This window comes from Pelmatolapia mariae, linkage group LG10_11 (genome assembly GCF_036321145.2).
Source record: "Pelmatolapia mariae isolate MD_Pm_ZW linkage group LG10_11, Pm_UMD_F_2, whole genome shotgun sequence".
Lineage (NCBI taxonomy): Eukaryota > Metazoa > Chordata > Actinopteri > Cichliformes > Cichlidae > Pelmatolapia > Pelmatolapia mariae.
This window is the reverse complement of record NC_086236.1, coordinates 22,453,222-22,467,580: the sequence shown is the minus strand read 5'-3', so window position 1 is coordinate 22,467,580 and position 14,359 is coordinate 22,453,222. Positions and strand designations below refer to the sequence as shown.

The 14,359-nt window shown below is 40.1% G+C and overlaps 1 protein-coding gene across 7 annotated transcripts in view; it reads right to left on the bottom strand.

The window, feature by feature from the left end:
• Positions 1–203: 203 nt before the first annotated feature.
• Positions 204–14,359, bottom strand: part of phldb1a (pleckstrin homology-like domain, family B, member 1a) — a 29,039-nt gene continuing 14,883 nt past the window's right edge. For 5 of the 7 annotated variants that reach the window (XM_063487515.1, XM_063487517.1, XM_063487516.1 and 2 more), the window contains 15 exons: positions 13,974–14,102; positions 12,047–12,202; positions 11,852–11,962; positions 11,634–11,729; positions 10,924–11,046; positions 10,587–10,748; positions 10,272–10,412; positions 9,807–9,917; positions 9,651–9,729; positions 8,935–9,079; positions 8,543–8,633; positions 6,749–6,895; positions 5,354–5,573; positions 1,770–1,855; positions 204–1,145 (listed from right to left, as the gene is read on the bottom strand). In XM_063487515.1, coding sequence (XP_063343585.1) covers positions 1,005–1,145; positions 1,770–1,855; positions 5,354–5,573; positions 6,749–6,895; positions 8,543–8,633; positions 8,935–9,079; positions 9,651–9,729; positions 9,807–9,917; positions 10,272–10,412; positions 10,587–10,748; positions 10,924–11,046; positions 11,634–11,729; positions 11,852–11,962; positions 12,047–12,202; positions 13,974–14,102 — 1,938 coding nt within the window. In that variant the 3' untranslated portion in view covers positions 204–1,004. The remainder of the gene's footprint in view (positions 1,146–1,769; positions 1,856–5,353; positions 5,574–6,748; positions 6,896–8,542; positions 8,634–8,934; positions 9,080–9,650; positions 9,730–9,806; positions 9,918–10,271; positions 10,413–10,586; positions 10,749–10,923; positions 11,047–11,633; positions 11,730–11,851; positions 11,963–12,046; positions 12,203–13,973; positions 14,103–14,359) is intronic. The other 2 variants (XM_063487518.1, XM_063487520.1) reach the window with 2 other exon arrangements.

The window sequence follows — 14,359 nt, the reverse complement described above, 5'->3', positions numbered from 1 at the left end:
CACCTTTGTGAATGTAAGCAACAAATTGGGGCGTGCGGGTTTTATTTATAGAAAGCTGGTAATTAACTTGTGTGCGAGACACGCTAATTAAGGAAGAAGTGTTAACTGAATGCATCCAGTTTAGGCAATTTGTCAGCAGCGTAGTGCTTTATGAGGCAAAAAGCAACAAAAGATACATCATATAGTTTTGTTTATTACACGTAGTTTTACAATCCTGTTATATAATTTATGATTCTTATTAAAATCATATTATTACAATTTAACTTGACATAGGGTATTTATGTAAAATACAGACATATTAAAGCTGTGTTATTAGCCTAAATGAGAAGCTCCTGGAACAATACATAAAGTGGTATTAACACTTGTGTAACAAAAAAAAGAACAAATCTGGCACAGCATTACAAGTATTTGGCACCAAATAATATGCATCTCAATAATATATTTCAGAGTAGCTGCTTGTAAGTTGTTTTTACTGTATAGTTGTTGTTTTTTAATACTGAGAGGCTATTTTGTAATATGAGAAAAGTTAACAAAGGGAAAAAGTACAAATGTATCAAAAAGGTTAGAGTGATAAAACTGCATGCATAGATCGGCTTCAAAGGTGTAAACAGGTTGAGCTTATATAAAGTAAGAATAAAGTATCGTATTGTAAATATTAACAGTACATTTGGTACTCGAATGTGATTGATGTTGCTGAGAAGTCCCTCGTGAATCTACTGGCAGGCTACTCAAAGTATTTTTTTTTCTTCTACTCACACAGCTAGGTGAAAGATAAATACAACTCTCATAATCACTGAAATGCACCCTTGTCATGAGTGAGCCCTCATCTGCTCAAAGGCATCTGGCCCAAGGTTATTCATCCCTTTAAAAGTCCATCCGTTACACGCTGTCAAGCTGTTTGATTCCAGTCCCGGCTGCGGCAGGGAGCAGCTCAGGTTGGCTCGCAGGTGTCTGGGTGCTCGCTCGGTTTCCGACATCAACCAGATCGCTCACCCAGTGGTCCCTCAGCTCATGAACTGCGTATAGCCCTCTGCACCCGTTACTATGACATCCATCCAGATCCTCATGGCCTCAGGGGACGGGGCCACCATATAGTAAAGCCGGTCGTGAGTTTTCACGCAGAAGGTCAAAGATGGAGTGGGGCTCTGTAAAATCAAAGACGAGAGGGATTTTATCGTGCAAAAACTGAAAGCTGCACCTGTTGCTTTTTCCAGACGTTTTTCAGAACAACAAAAAATATAAAAGTGAGTTAAAACAGTTAAACCAAACTCTGGCTGTAGTCTGTTTCAAACAAAAAGTAAACTAAAAGAAAAATAACCTGAGCATGGTGAACCTTTTGTGGGAGAAGTTGAAACAATGACAGAATGACAAAAATATTCCAGTCTTATCTGAACTTTTAGATTGCCCTGAAATTTTCAAAAGGCAGATATTTGTCACAGTTTAATTCTGCTGACAAAAAAATCAAAGTTAAACAGAAATGTTGCTTTATACTAAAATTGCAGTCTCTTTTTTAAAGGCAGTATTGCTTGTTAAAATAATGTAACATAATGTAAAGTAATGTATCTAATTTAAAATCTGTACTTAAAAATGATGGCTGCGATTTTAAAAAGCACGCCGTATAAAGCGTTGTTTTGGAGTTTAGCGCATCACACACAAATCCACCCAGTCCTTTCATGAATTTATACTTGATTATCATCCATGCAAAATAATATAGAGTAGTCAATGAAATTGAAATGAGATTTGCAAGTAATGGACAAAGGAGTGTTTACCTTAGTAGCGCTGCGTAGGTGATCGTAATAAACCTCTTCAATCGCCTGAAAGTAAATGAGCCCTTTCAGCTTGGTCTCATGCTTGTCTGAGAGAGAGAAAAGGAAAATAAATATATTAAAAGACATTACATTACATCTTGTACTGATGCAAGACCTCTGCCAGCCCAAGCGCCTTACGGCAGAATCAGCCAAGGATACATCGGTGATAATATGAATGGACCGATTGTGTTTATTCTCACCTGAAGACGAGGGCAGACATTCAGTGACAAAATACATTTCACATTTTTATATGTGGTCTATTTTTCATGTTTTAGCCATTCAATCCTAATATAGGAAAGACTAAATATAAATAAAATAAATAACTGGGGTGAGTACACTGTGAGTCCCAGCAAAAACGCGGATGGCTGAAGGATCAGGGAGCATAAAAGCTAAATGATATAGCAACTCATTCAAGCTAAGACTGAGCTGTAAACAAATAAAAAAATAAACTACACTAGTGTGACTTTAAGACTTTAAAACTCAGAAATTAATCTGTTGATAATTTATATTTAAGTTTAACATAGTTTCAGAATGGAGCCCGAAACTGAGAGTTTGTAGCTATTGCTGATTTTATAAAATTACATAAAACCATAATACACCATAAATACAAAAGTATGGGAAATTCACAGTGTAGATGTACATGTTGATTCCTTGAGTCCTTAAGTTTTATGTGCATGATTCTCCTTTTTGCTATTATGAAGTTTTTGGTACATTTTTCCATCTTTCTTTTTTAACAATCACTTGACTTAATAGAACTTAATTCAAAGGCTCAAAGCAATTTATTAGTAAAAGCCAGATATTTTTTAAAGTGTGGGGTTTGTTTGTTGCATTGGATCACCTTACACAGAAATTATGCCCTTTTCTCTTATCTTAGTCCTATAACTTAAATCTAGATGGAGAAAGCAGGCAAAAGTGAGGAAAAAGGTGTTTAATTTTTTTTCCCAGCAACACATAATCCATGAATAGGTATGAGCAGCGCCGTATCAGAGTAAAAGTTAATTAAAAGTGGGAGTCTATTTCAAGCTATGCCTGAAGTCTTTACCATCCTATTAATTTGACTTGTTTTCTTCAGTTGTACTTTCTGGATTGTCTCTGTGTTTTCCTTTTTTTTCCCCTCCTGGCGAGGTTAAGAATTTTTATAAATCTTAAAAGGAAAGTCTCTTTTGAATACTACATTTGATTCTTCTGTTCAACATTTCCCTTGAAGCAGGTCAGACCTTCTGTCCAGTTCTTTGGATTTGTGTTCTGTACCCACAGGATGGCTTTAAGCATTTTAAAATCACTAAGTGAAACCTGCATATGAAGCTCATCAGACACAGTCAGCACGTTGATGGGTTTTTCTAGTTTGGGGCTAAACTATTCGCCGTTGAGTGTGAAGGAGTTCTTCAAATAAAATCTGCTAAAAGAGTTTCTGGATTCCAGTCTTGTTCAAATAAACAGTGGTCTATTCCATTCAGTCTCTTTCATGCAAACTGGAGTGCCCAACTGAGAACCAAACATCCACCAACAATTAAAAGCGGTCTTTTGAAATGCGTCCGGCACTTCTTCTTGCTTTTTCCTTTTCCATAAAGTCAAATCTGCTTAGTAATGAGATAAATGTTTTTGAAATGTGAGTTTCGTTTTATTAGTCACGAACAAGCCAGGAGCTAGCCTCCTCCCCAAGAAAAACACATCCAGAGAAAGTATTGCATCTTATTTCATCACCGTCATCACCATCATCTTCGTCAGGAGTGAGGGGGTGAAAAGGCTAGGCAAGTGAGTGGGGAGAGCATGAGGAGCAAAGAGAACAGGGGTAATGAAAACACACTCGGGTTCTATTTTGAACTTGATTGTAAAATAATGGCTCAAAAACGCTTGTGAATTATTCAGAAAACTAACTGTTCTCAATTCGAATTCAGAGGGCAGTCTGATAGACGCCAATTACAAACTGGCTTCAGTTTCAACGCACAGGAACGAGGCGAAGAACTCCACTTAGGAGCGGCTTTAATTAGCATTCGCTTGCAGGTGAATCAACACAGAAGTGTTTGGGACACTTTTACACTCATGTGTGCTTCTCAGAGGAGCCTCTGCACTGCTGTGGGGTGAATTGGATAAATCAGGTCAGGGTCTGGTGTACAGTAAGGAGCCTTTCTACCAAATAAGGAAAAGAGGGGTAGTTTGATCACTTAATGCTGAAAGTTTTTTCCGCGAATGAGGCTAGAGGCTAACTTGACACAATGTGATCCTTCTGCAGAGACATAGAGTCATCCTGTTAGTCCTTCATACTGTGAAGTTTTGTTGGTGATGAAAGCACTGAGTAGTGTTTAACAGGGCTCAGCGGGAGCAAGAAGAAAGGGTGGATGAAAGTTTTTCACTTTAGTTGCTCTTGAAGTGCTATATGAAGATACTGAAGTGGACTTTGAAAGGCAAAGTGCAATTTGATTGGACAGATCCTACAAGCAGGCTGTCTGCAATTTTAAAAGAAACTGAAAAACTGGAGTCAACAAAAATGTTTTTAAAAAAACAAAGTGATGAATAATGGTGCTGTGATACACTCAGGAGTGACTCCATGCTGTTTTCAAACCTCTAAAACATCTTTTCAAACATCCTACCAGTTGCAAAAAGAAGCTTAAAAAACTCCTGAATAAACATGTTAATTGTAACACTGCATATCAGTGAGAACTGCCTCGCGTGTCTCTGTTTCTGTTTTCCATCTTATATGGACTGCAAGACAACTGGAAGACAGTATGAGTGAACAAAAAATCTACCATTGCATGACCAGAAATCATCTTTAAGGGCAGGAATTTAATCAGAAAGTATAAAGCTTAAGAGGGTACGCAGTGACTGGACTGTATCATTGTACCATTATCATGCCAGTACAGCCATTGTATTTTTTTTTATGGTTTCATTAGTTTGATGCCATACTGAAAGCTGCGTTTTCTATCTCTGTCAGTCACTTTTTTATGTGATGCAATGTCTTGGTGTGCTGTCTCTTTTGAGCAGCAGGTGTAACCAGTCTCTTTTTATTTCTGCTCTAACGAAGAGCTTGTAAGTTTTAAAATAGTCTTTAACTATACCTCCCCTTTGTGCACTTTTTTCAGTGTTTTCTTTTCTCTGAGCAGTTTTTTATCTTTAAAAGTACCTTGAGGGCACCTGCGTTCACTGCGTGTGTGAAACTGAGCGAGCGCACTTGAAGAAAAGCTTCATTATAAATTGGATAGCTGAATTCACGTTTAATGGGGCACTAGATCACAGGACAGATGAGCTTCAAAAGTCCACTTTGCCAACTCTGAGCTGGAAATACCGGTGTACTTTAATACTAGAATATACTGCAACACAAAGAGATATTAGTTTTCAAACATTTTTGTGATTTTTAAAATCATATCTAGAGAATGATGATGGTTTCGTCTGACTCTTTATCTTGAATACATGTGCTCTGTTCGCAGACCTCTCTTGCAAAGGACTTAAATAACTGAGGCTCGGCTTCCTTGTGATGTTATTCAATAATTAAATAAAATAAAATTAACCATTGTTTGAGGGAAAACCTCTCTTCGTTCAGTCCTCACCCACGTAATAACAGAAGTTCCTCTTGAGACGGTCAAAAACGAACCAGCGTTTCTTCCAGGATTTGATTTTGCCGCCCATCTTCACCAAGTGGCCCTTGCACATTTTTTCAGTGAGGATGACAAAGGGGCAGGTGTCTATGTTGTGGCCGCATGACTCCACATGGGCACGCAGGTCAAACTCCTCCTTGCGGTTCGGCAGGTAGCGCGTCATTGGACGGGCCTGTAAAGAAAACCCAGACACTGCGTCAGTGCTGCTTGGTAAAATTCTGGAAATAATCAGCAGAATTGCTTTCTATGACCCAAGACTTCATGAGATAACTGGAAGATTTTCTTTCAAAGCTGTGAGGAAACAAGATCCTGCTTTTTGAATACACGTGTTTACTGGTAATTTGCTTACTAATCAAATATTAAGAGTGAGGCTATACTACATTTTTGTTGTTCCTGAATTCAGATCAAACTAAACATCATTGTGAATTAAACCTGCAGCTGATTTTTATAACCACAATCCTAAAACAATACAGTGTGATATTAAATACTGTTATCATTAAAGATCTTTTGGAAGGGAACTTGTTTAATTCCAAGTGAAGATTTGTGTGTGTAAATTTGTGATATTGGGTTTTATAAATAAATCAAACTTAAATGTGTTCAGACACATAGTTGGCTCTTTGCACATCCAGAAGACTCAAGGCAACATTAGCATTGATTTGGCACCATGATCATCCGCCTGGCAAATCCACTACTTACTTCTTGTTTAGCCATCTACCAACTGCTAAAAGAAATATCTGGCTGCTTAGCTGCTAAATCGCCCACTGGATGGATACTACCATTGTCTGACAGTAACATTTTGCACTGAGGAAGTAGTGTACAGTCTGTTTATCAGAGCTTTTTTTTTTTGCTGAAACAGCTGTTTCATGCATGCAAATATGATGCTGATAGGCAGGCCGGGTGATAACTGTTTGTAGTTTGGCTTTTAATCGTTTTTTCTTTTAAAAATAGTCATTACAGGAGCTCTAATTGTGACGCTAGATCAAAGCCTGCAGCTCACAACAGGCTGATCTTGATGTGTTTCTCATCGAGTCTGCTATGACGGACGCTGATAAACACTGATAATCAGCCGGGATTAAAGCTTGAATTATGTGTATATCATTCTCACACCACCTCCAATAATAACTTTCCCTCTGTTCTTCCACTCTCTCTCTCTCCACCCTCCCCTCCATTGTTTCCCCTGTCTCTCCCTTCCTTGACAATCTTTGATCTTCATATATACCCAGCCTCTCTTTAGTGTCTCGTCTCTCATCCTCTCCCCCAAGTCTCCTAACCCCTCCTCTCCTCCCCTCTCGTCTCCTCTCCTCTCTCTTCTTCCCGCCGCCCGTCTCCTCCTTCTGTTCCACTGACCTGGGAGAACTGCTTCTCTCTCATCTTCACCTCCTCCTCCACCAGCCTCTGCCTGTGGGCCGTCTCGTCCTGAAGCCTCCTCTCGGCCTCCTCTCGCCTCCTCCGCTCCTCCTCTAACATCTGCCGCCGAGCCTGCACCTCCCTCTCCTGGGAGCGTCGGGGCAGGAGAAAAAGACGCAGATGGAGAGAAGAGAAGAAAAAATAATGGGGAAAAGGGAGACGGGGAGAATATGTTAATGGTAGGCAAATATTGCAATACAAAGAAAATGACTGTCAGAAGATGCTCGTGAGAATTCAAGTCCCAATCCAGGGTTTTGTAAAATATATCCCTTAAGTCTGTGTATGGAAAAGTAAGCTTTGCTGATGTAAAATGATCCTTTGCAGCTTTCAGAAACTTACATATGGGTCTACTTTGTTTCCACATGAGGAAATAATACAAAGGTAAACACAATAATTACAACTTCATTTCACCACATCTGAAGTTCACCGATCACTTTGATCACTTTGTACAGGCAGGTTTTTATCTGCTGAGCGAGAGCCACACGAGAGGTTTTGCAATAACTCAAAGTTGGAATGTGTTGACTCTCAGTGGAACTGGAATATTTGGCAATTGCAGTCATTTATTTATTTTACAAAATCTGTGAGCCTGTGATATCATAAGAACTGTACATTTTTTTAAACAATTTTAATTTAGTGCAAGATGCGCTTCTTATTTTGATACAATGTGTCAGAGCTGACTGTGTAATTATTTTGCATCAATGTCATTTTGATTATTCTGGATTATATTGTGATATTCAGAATTTTGGTATGGCTTTAATGACTGATTGCAAAGACTGCGGTTTACTATCCGCCTCCTCCAGCCTGCAGCTGGTAGGAAGTGACTCCAGAGAAAAATTTCTCCTGATATATTGTGTTTGTGTGTAATAGGCAAAAGGAACATGCCTTGTAGTGTAAACAGGACTAGAAAAATCTCCATATAAATGTAGTCATTTTATCCATACAGCACTGGACTAACTCCAGCTATAACCAGGAATTATTATGTTTCCCTGGCTGTAAAGTCATGTTTCAATAGTTGTCACAAACACTAATTACTATTACTTTCATACTGCAGATAGATTACATGCTCATAGCTAAAAATAGCATAAATACACTTCACTTGTACAGTGTTTATTATGCCAGAGAGGAGGTGTTTGCTTCAGGTCTGTCAGCTGAAACAAGGGCTGTAAATACTGATACTGTTGTCATTAATTTCATCAGCTGCCAATTATTTTCTTATCAATTAATCATTTTGTTTATGCAGTAATTGAACATAATAAAAAAACATTTAAAAACTGATGTAATTTCCAGCAGCTAAGAAGACAGACACAGACACTGATGTTTTTGTTTTTGAGCAACAGTGTAAGCAGGATTATTGGAGCTATAAAGACAACTAAACTAAAAAAAAAAAACTGGGTGTGTGGGAAAACTAACAATCTTTTTTAATAAAAAAAAAAAAAAGAACTAGGCCGTTAGACAGTAAAAACAGTACAACTGAATTGAAAAAAAAATTATGTGGAAACAAAAAATAAATAAACAATATAAAAATGTAAAAACGATAATAACTCCCTTATATCTGATTTAAGGATTTTTAGTTTTAAAAAAATGGCAAAAACAGCTGATTATTTAAACCAATATTACCTACGATTAATGGATGTTACTGTTTGTTCCAGCTTTTGAAAAAAAGAGGATTCCGATGTTCAGCCATGTTAAAAATGGAGCCTTTTTTTATGTCAGAACTAAAAGTTGGGAACTCACTCTGTTCTCAATCAGTCTGGCTTTCTCCTGCTGCGCTTCCTTCAGCATCTTTTCCATCTCTTCTATCCTCTGGGCCTCTAAGCCACAGGCGCTACAAGACACAGAATAAAGGAGCATTTGATGACAAAAAACAAAAAGTAAACAGACATGCGTGGAAACAAACCCTGGAAACAGCAGCAGAGCAAGACACAGTCATTAACATCAGTAAACTTTACTTCACAAAATAACTGGAAACTAGAGCTGGCTGGTATAGCAACAGTCAGTGTACCTAGGAGACACGTGAGCAGGCGTGTAAGAAAACATGTTGTCACGGGAACAAAGCAGCAGTGACCCTTCTCCTGAGAGACAGGGCAGACTTGAGTGTTCCCATGGAAACAGAGCCAGCCTCTCACCTTTCTGGGGTACAGGCGGAGTTGCCGGTGGAGACGCTGGTCTCCATGCTGTCTGAGCTTTCCAGACTCAGGGTGTCATACGCCTGGTTGCCACTGGGTGGCAGCTGGTGATGCAAGATGGAGTGATGGACTGTGGGAGATGTATCTGTGCAGGCAGAGAGGACACAGAGTAAAGTGTGACAGACTTACACCACCCTCTACTGCTGGTGACAGGTCATTGCTACTTTTAGATTAAAATCGCATCCAGACAGCAAGGACACAGAAAGACACAGCCCCACCATAAACTGTAGTCAAAGATGGACATAGCCACTGTGACATCACCTACTGGTTTGTGAAGAGCTGTTCTGAAGCAATTTAAATGTTATGGCCTCTATCAGTTTTCTCTAATTGTTTGTTTTATTTAGAGAAAAATTAAAATACCTGGATGAAAAGATGTAATTCTAGGTTATCAGTTAGCACATTAAGGCGTGTACAAACAATTTATGGGCACCTGTAAAACAATAAGGGAGTTTTTCCACCTTCATGGTTAATTGCTTTGCAACCTTTGCACATCTATAGTACCTTGCTGCATCCCAGAATACAGTAAACGTGGCTACGGGACGTTTTGTAGCTCAGAATTGCAACGCACACCTTGTAGTCTTTCTCTACAATTCAGAATAAGTCATGTCAGTGGACACACAAGCTGAGACTATGCATGGACTGATGGACTCTGTTACCTCTGCTCGGCAAAGCCAACTGCCTCCTGGAGTCCATCTCCAGTGGGTTTGACATCTCTCTCAGCGCTAAGTGCAACCCCTAAGAAACACATAAAAAGCATCAGGTGGAGTAGACTTTACAGTTTACTGATTATAGTTCAGCTGTGTGAAACTGACCTTTGTGGAAGCATTTTTCTCCTGTGTAGCACCACTGGAGTGTGGCAACAACGTGGTGCTTCTGTTTGATGAAACCTGTCCAACTTCACCTTCTGATTTGGACTTTGACAGCTGAGAAAGGAAAAACCGCTTACTCAATAAGTTCATAGATGTAGAATGCTTTGATTGTAGTTTAGCATTTTGTGACCTGCAGTTGAACAGGATGTTGATTTTCATGGTGTACTTTGTGTTTTGTGTTGTGACTCATTAAATTAAGTATATAAATGTTTTGTTCTGTCCCATTCTAATTTAGCTTATATGTTTTCTGATAGCATTGATTGTTACAGGCTACCTTAACCCTTTTCCCCACTAGAGGGCTTTCTAGTCTTAAATATATGAACAGTGGCGTAAATAATGACATCTATATTGCTTTAGTGCCCTTTAGCAAGACTCTAAAAGGTGCCCAGAGAGCTTAAGTTAATTTACCTGCCCGTGTCTGCGTGTGGCAAAAGACTTTGCAGGCAGTGGTGGAGGGCATGGCTGAGGCTCTCCAGCTGCCATGATTTCCTGGTACCAGCGCTCAAGATTAAGAGGAGGCAATGCATTCCTGCTCAGCTCAGGTTGGCTCTGCGGTGATGTAAAGCGTTCAGGCAAAGGAAAAAGGGAGCAGCAGAGCAACAGCATAATTAACATAAGCATCAGGCAGGTAGGAAAGACTACAGGCTAGTCCTTGTGATAATATCAAGCTAGGACAGAAACGAAGATCACAGCAATTCGGTGGATGGCTGCAAATGAACAAACCTGTGCAGAGAGAAAGGAGGAAGGACCACGTGCAGTTGTGTGGCATGAGAAGGTGGATTCAGAGGAGGCGAGTTGGAATGCTGGCATAGAGGAGGAAGAAGAGGAGGGATCGACTCGCTGCATCCCAAAGATCTGACTTAACTGACTGACTGTGATGTACTCCTTTACACAGACATAGAAGCATGACATAGACACAAAACAAATCGGAACAAGAGCAGAGAGCAGAAGGTGAAGAAAGACATCTGGAGGTAATGTTAGTATACTTTGCTTGGTTTTAGTACTATGACATATCAGAGAAACATATCAGAGTATGGCAAAGAGCAGAAAAGGGATCTACCTCAGTTGGCAAAGCTGGAGTTACAGTGAGGGAGAGGCAGTGGAGAGCAGCAGGAGAGGAAGAGTGAGGCTGCAGAGAAGCATTTCCATACATCCTATAGACATCAGACATCCTGAGGTACTCCTGCATCGACAGCCACAGCAGAAGAAGGCTGAAGGAGCGGCACTCGCTTAATTCAAAAGACTCACAAAGCAAACCCGACGATGTTTCAACACACTCCACTACCCCACTGTCTGTGAAATGAATGTCTAACATTCATACAGTTTAACCACCAAAGCTCGTCTTGCAAGCCTCAAACAATCACAGGGCAGATGTAGAGAAAGGCAGAAAGTTGACCTACTGACAAACACACTGCAAGCTCGCTGCTGTTTGTCAGTAAACGCTACCACACACCATCATGCCCATTTTTTTTAATTGCAGAAACACAAGAGTTAGGATCTGTTAGGCTCGCTTGAGATTTACCTCTTGTAGCCTGACAGGATATAGCTCGGGGGAGGGGATGTGAGAGGATGAGGAGGAGAAGGAGGCAGAGGAAGGACAGGGACTATGAGGAGAACCATCCACATAAATAAGGTCGGGCTCGCTGATGTGAAGCAAATCCTGTTTAAAAAGTTGACCTGAGTAAAAAAAAGTTCCACTTTGCAGTAATTTTCCTCCAGCTCAGACACCACTGGTGGTTGTGACGTGATGCTTCGCATGTACCTGCTCACCTCTTTCATGCTGCTGCTGCCACCGGGCTTTGGAAAGTTTCTCCCTCCTGTCAGTGTGTGGTACTTCTTCTCCAGGGCGCACAGCCTGTCTTGTTCCTGAAAGCCAGAACCAACATGGACATTCAGGTGTTGCGTAGCAAGTTATAATTAGAATGAATCACCATATGATGTATACGCAATGCACTTTAGAGTAGGTTATTGAACAGTGACAGGCTAACCTTTTGTAACAGATGCAAAGTCACTGTCCTGTCCTTTGCCAGCCTTTCACAGTCTTGAGATGCCTGTAACCCCAGCTGCTTTACCTGAGCTTCCAGAGCAGCCATCTTTTCCTGCAAATCAACACAACCAGTTTCTTCTTCTGAAGGTCAGCTTCTACACAAAAACTGTGCATGTTTTTTGCCATGTATCCCCACCTTCCTCTTGGCCACGCTGCAGTGATACTCGGCTCGCTCTTGGAGCAGTTGTGAGCTCTGAGCTTCCTTCTTCTCCTCTAGACGGCTCTCCTCTTCCAGCTGGCAGAACTCCAGCTCCTCAAACTGCTTGGTCCCAGACTCCAGAGCTTCAGCTTTCTGTGCACAAACAGGGAAGTTATTGAAATCTGTGAAATGTAGCTATTAAAGGGTGAGGCTGGTCATATCCTATGTAGTTTTTTTGTTAATAAAATGACAATGAAAAGACCAAAAAAAATAACTATGTATTCACAACTTGGCACATGTTACTCCCTTGAGTGACACATTTCTTTTTATTTTCAACATGTTTGTTTATTTGCCAATGCATTATCTGGCAGCAATCCAGTGCATGTAAAAGATGAACGTAGCTTCTGGTCTACACCTGCAATATTTCCAAAAGCCAGCAGGAGGTGACTTCTCTAACTGCAAAAACAAACAAACTTCATGTAAGGTATATCTATCGGAAACCACCCTTCTGCTCACATGATCCATAACCTCAGTAAACACTTCACTTAAGTGTTTATGGTCTCAATCACTAGGTAAATACAAAATACAACAACACAGCCCCAATTAGATTCAGAAAGGACAATGTATGCTTTAGGTGAGCTACTTTGTGGTAGACAATTCACTAATGTATCAGCATGCAGTGTCTTTTTGTTTCACAGCGAGCTACCTCCTTTACGCCTGCTTTCAAAACTCTAAGATAGCTCCACATAAAACTCCTAAGCCGAGGCTTCAGAAACAGGAATTTATAAAGGAATCAGTGTTACCTGTAGATTAGGTGCATCTGTTAAATACAGTTTAAGGAATAAATTTAGCTGCTGCAAATCAATCAGCAGCTGAAAATATTCACTAGCAGAAGCCCTTTGTACTCCAGTCTGACCACCACTTGCTAAAAAAACATAGTACAGAAACTGTCTTTGCCCCTTTAACCTTTTCTATTTGCTTATTTAATACTGTACTTAATAAGGCCTACTTTTGGTAAGTAATGGTTCTTTCTATCGATGTTCCTGGAAAGTCATTTTCTAGCTGACCATACAGGAGAAAACATGTAGCATAGTTTTTATGGACATGGACTATTAAACCACATTCTTCAAAAACCTAACTGTATTTTAAATCCTGCTGATACTTCCACACATAACTTTGCACATACCCACACACAATGCCATATTGGTTTGCTAAATTAAGGCTAAAGTTAGCAATGTTAGCACTAGCAGCCTTCTTTTCTTGCAGGATAGCAACTAAATATTGTTGCTGTCCAATAGAAGGGGCTGCTGGCTCACTAAAGGTTGCCTGGGCTAGTGAGGGCTCGCAGCATAACGTCTCAGACCTAAGTGAACAGTTTAAACAACTTACACTTCGTTAGCTGACTAGCATGGGTAGCAAAGTTAGGGGTTTTGTTGAGTATAACAACCTGCTTTTTTTTTTTTTTAGTCTTTTCATTGAATTCATTGACAAAAGTGGCACAGGCAAGGCGACACACTGGAGTTGAAATTAAACTGGGTTTGAGTGAAAATGACTCAAGGTTTTCGAACTCATTTTCTACTAGAAGGCAAGCACATTTTAGAGCAAAGCTGTTAATAATATTAATATTTATTACTAATTGAGACTGACATTGTCAAGCATCCAGAATGAGGGAATGGCAGCGAATAAGCAGCAGACTAAAAACTGCTGAATGAGATTCCTCTTGTGCACTGACGATTACAGGTAACATTAACATGATAAACCTGGTTTATTTAATGAAGCACAAGAGAAAATGAGGAAATGCACAGACTTATGAGTAGTTCTGAGTGCTTCAAGACAGAGTCAGTGTCGCTTCTGTGCAGTACTGCAGTATTCTGTATATTATAACTCACTGTTGCCAGCCTGTGGGCTGCGTGAGAACACTGACCCTGCTGAGCTGCTCCTGTAACTGTTCCCTTAGAGACAAGGGGCACTTATCAAACTGCCTCTTCAGCTCATTGTACTCATTCCTCTGCTTTTCCAGGGCCTTCCGCTCAGCCGACACATTAGCCCTCCCCTAAAAACACACAGAAATACACACACACACATACGTGCGCACAGTTATGCCGGCATTCAGACACACGTACAACACCAAGGAGAAAAATAAAATCACGGGTAACTCAAATTCATGCAGTTAGGGTTGGAGGCTAACTGGTAATCAAGGCAAGTTAGAGAAGATTTAGAGGAACCAGAGGTTAGGCCAAGCAGAGGTGTTATGCATTTGTGATTTTTAGCGCATTTGGTAAAATGTAATTATTAAATATAATTAAAAGA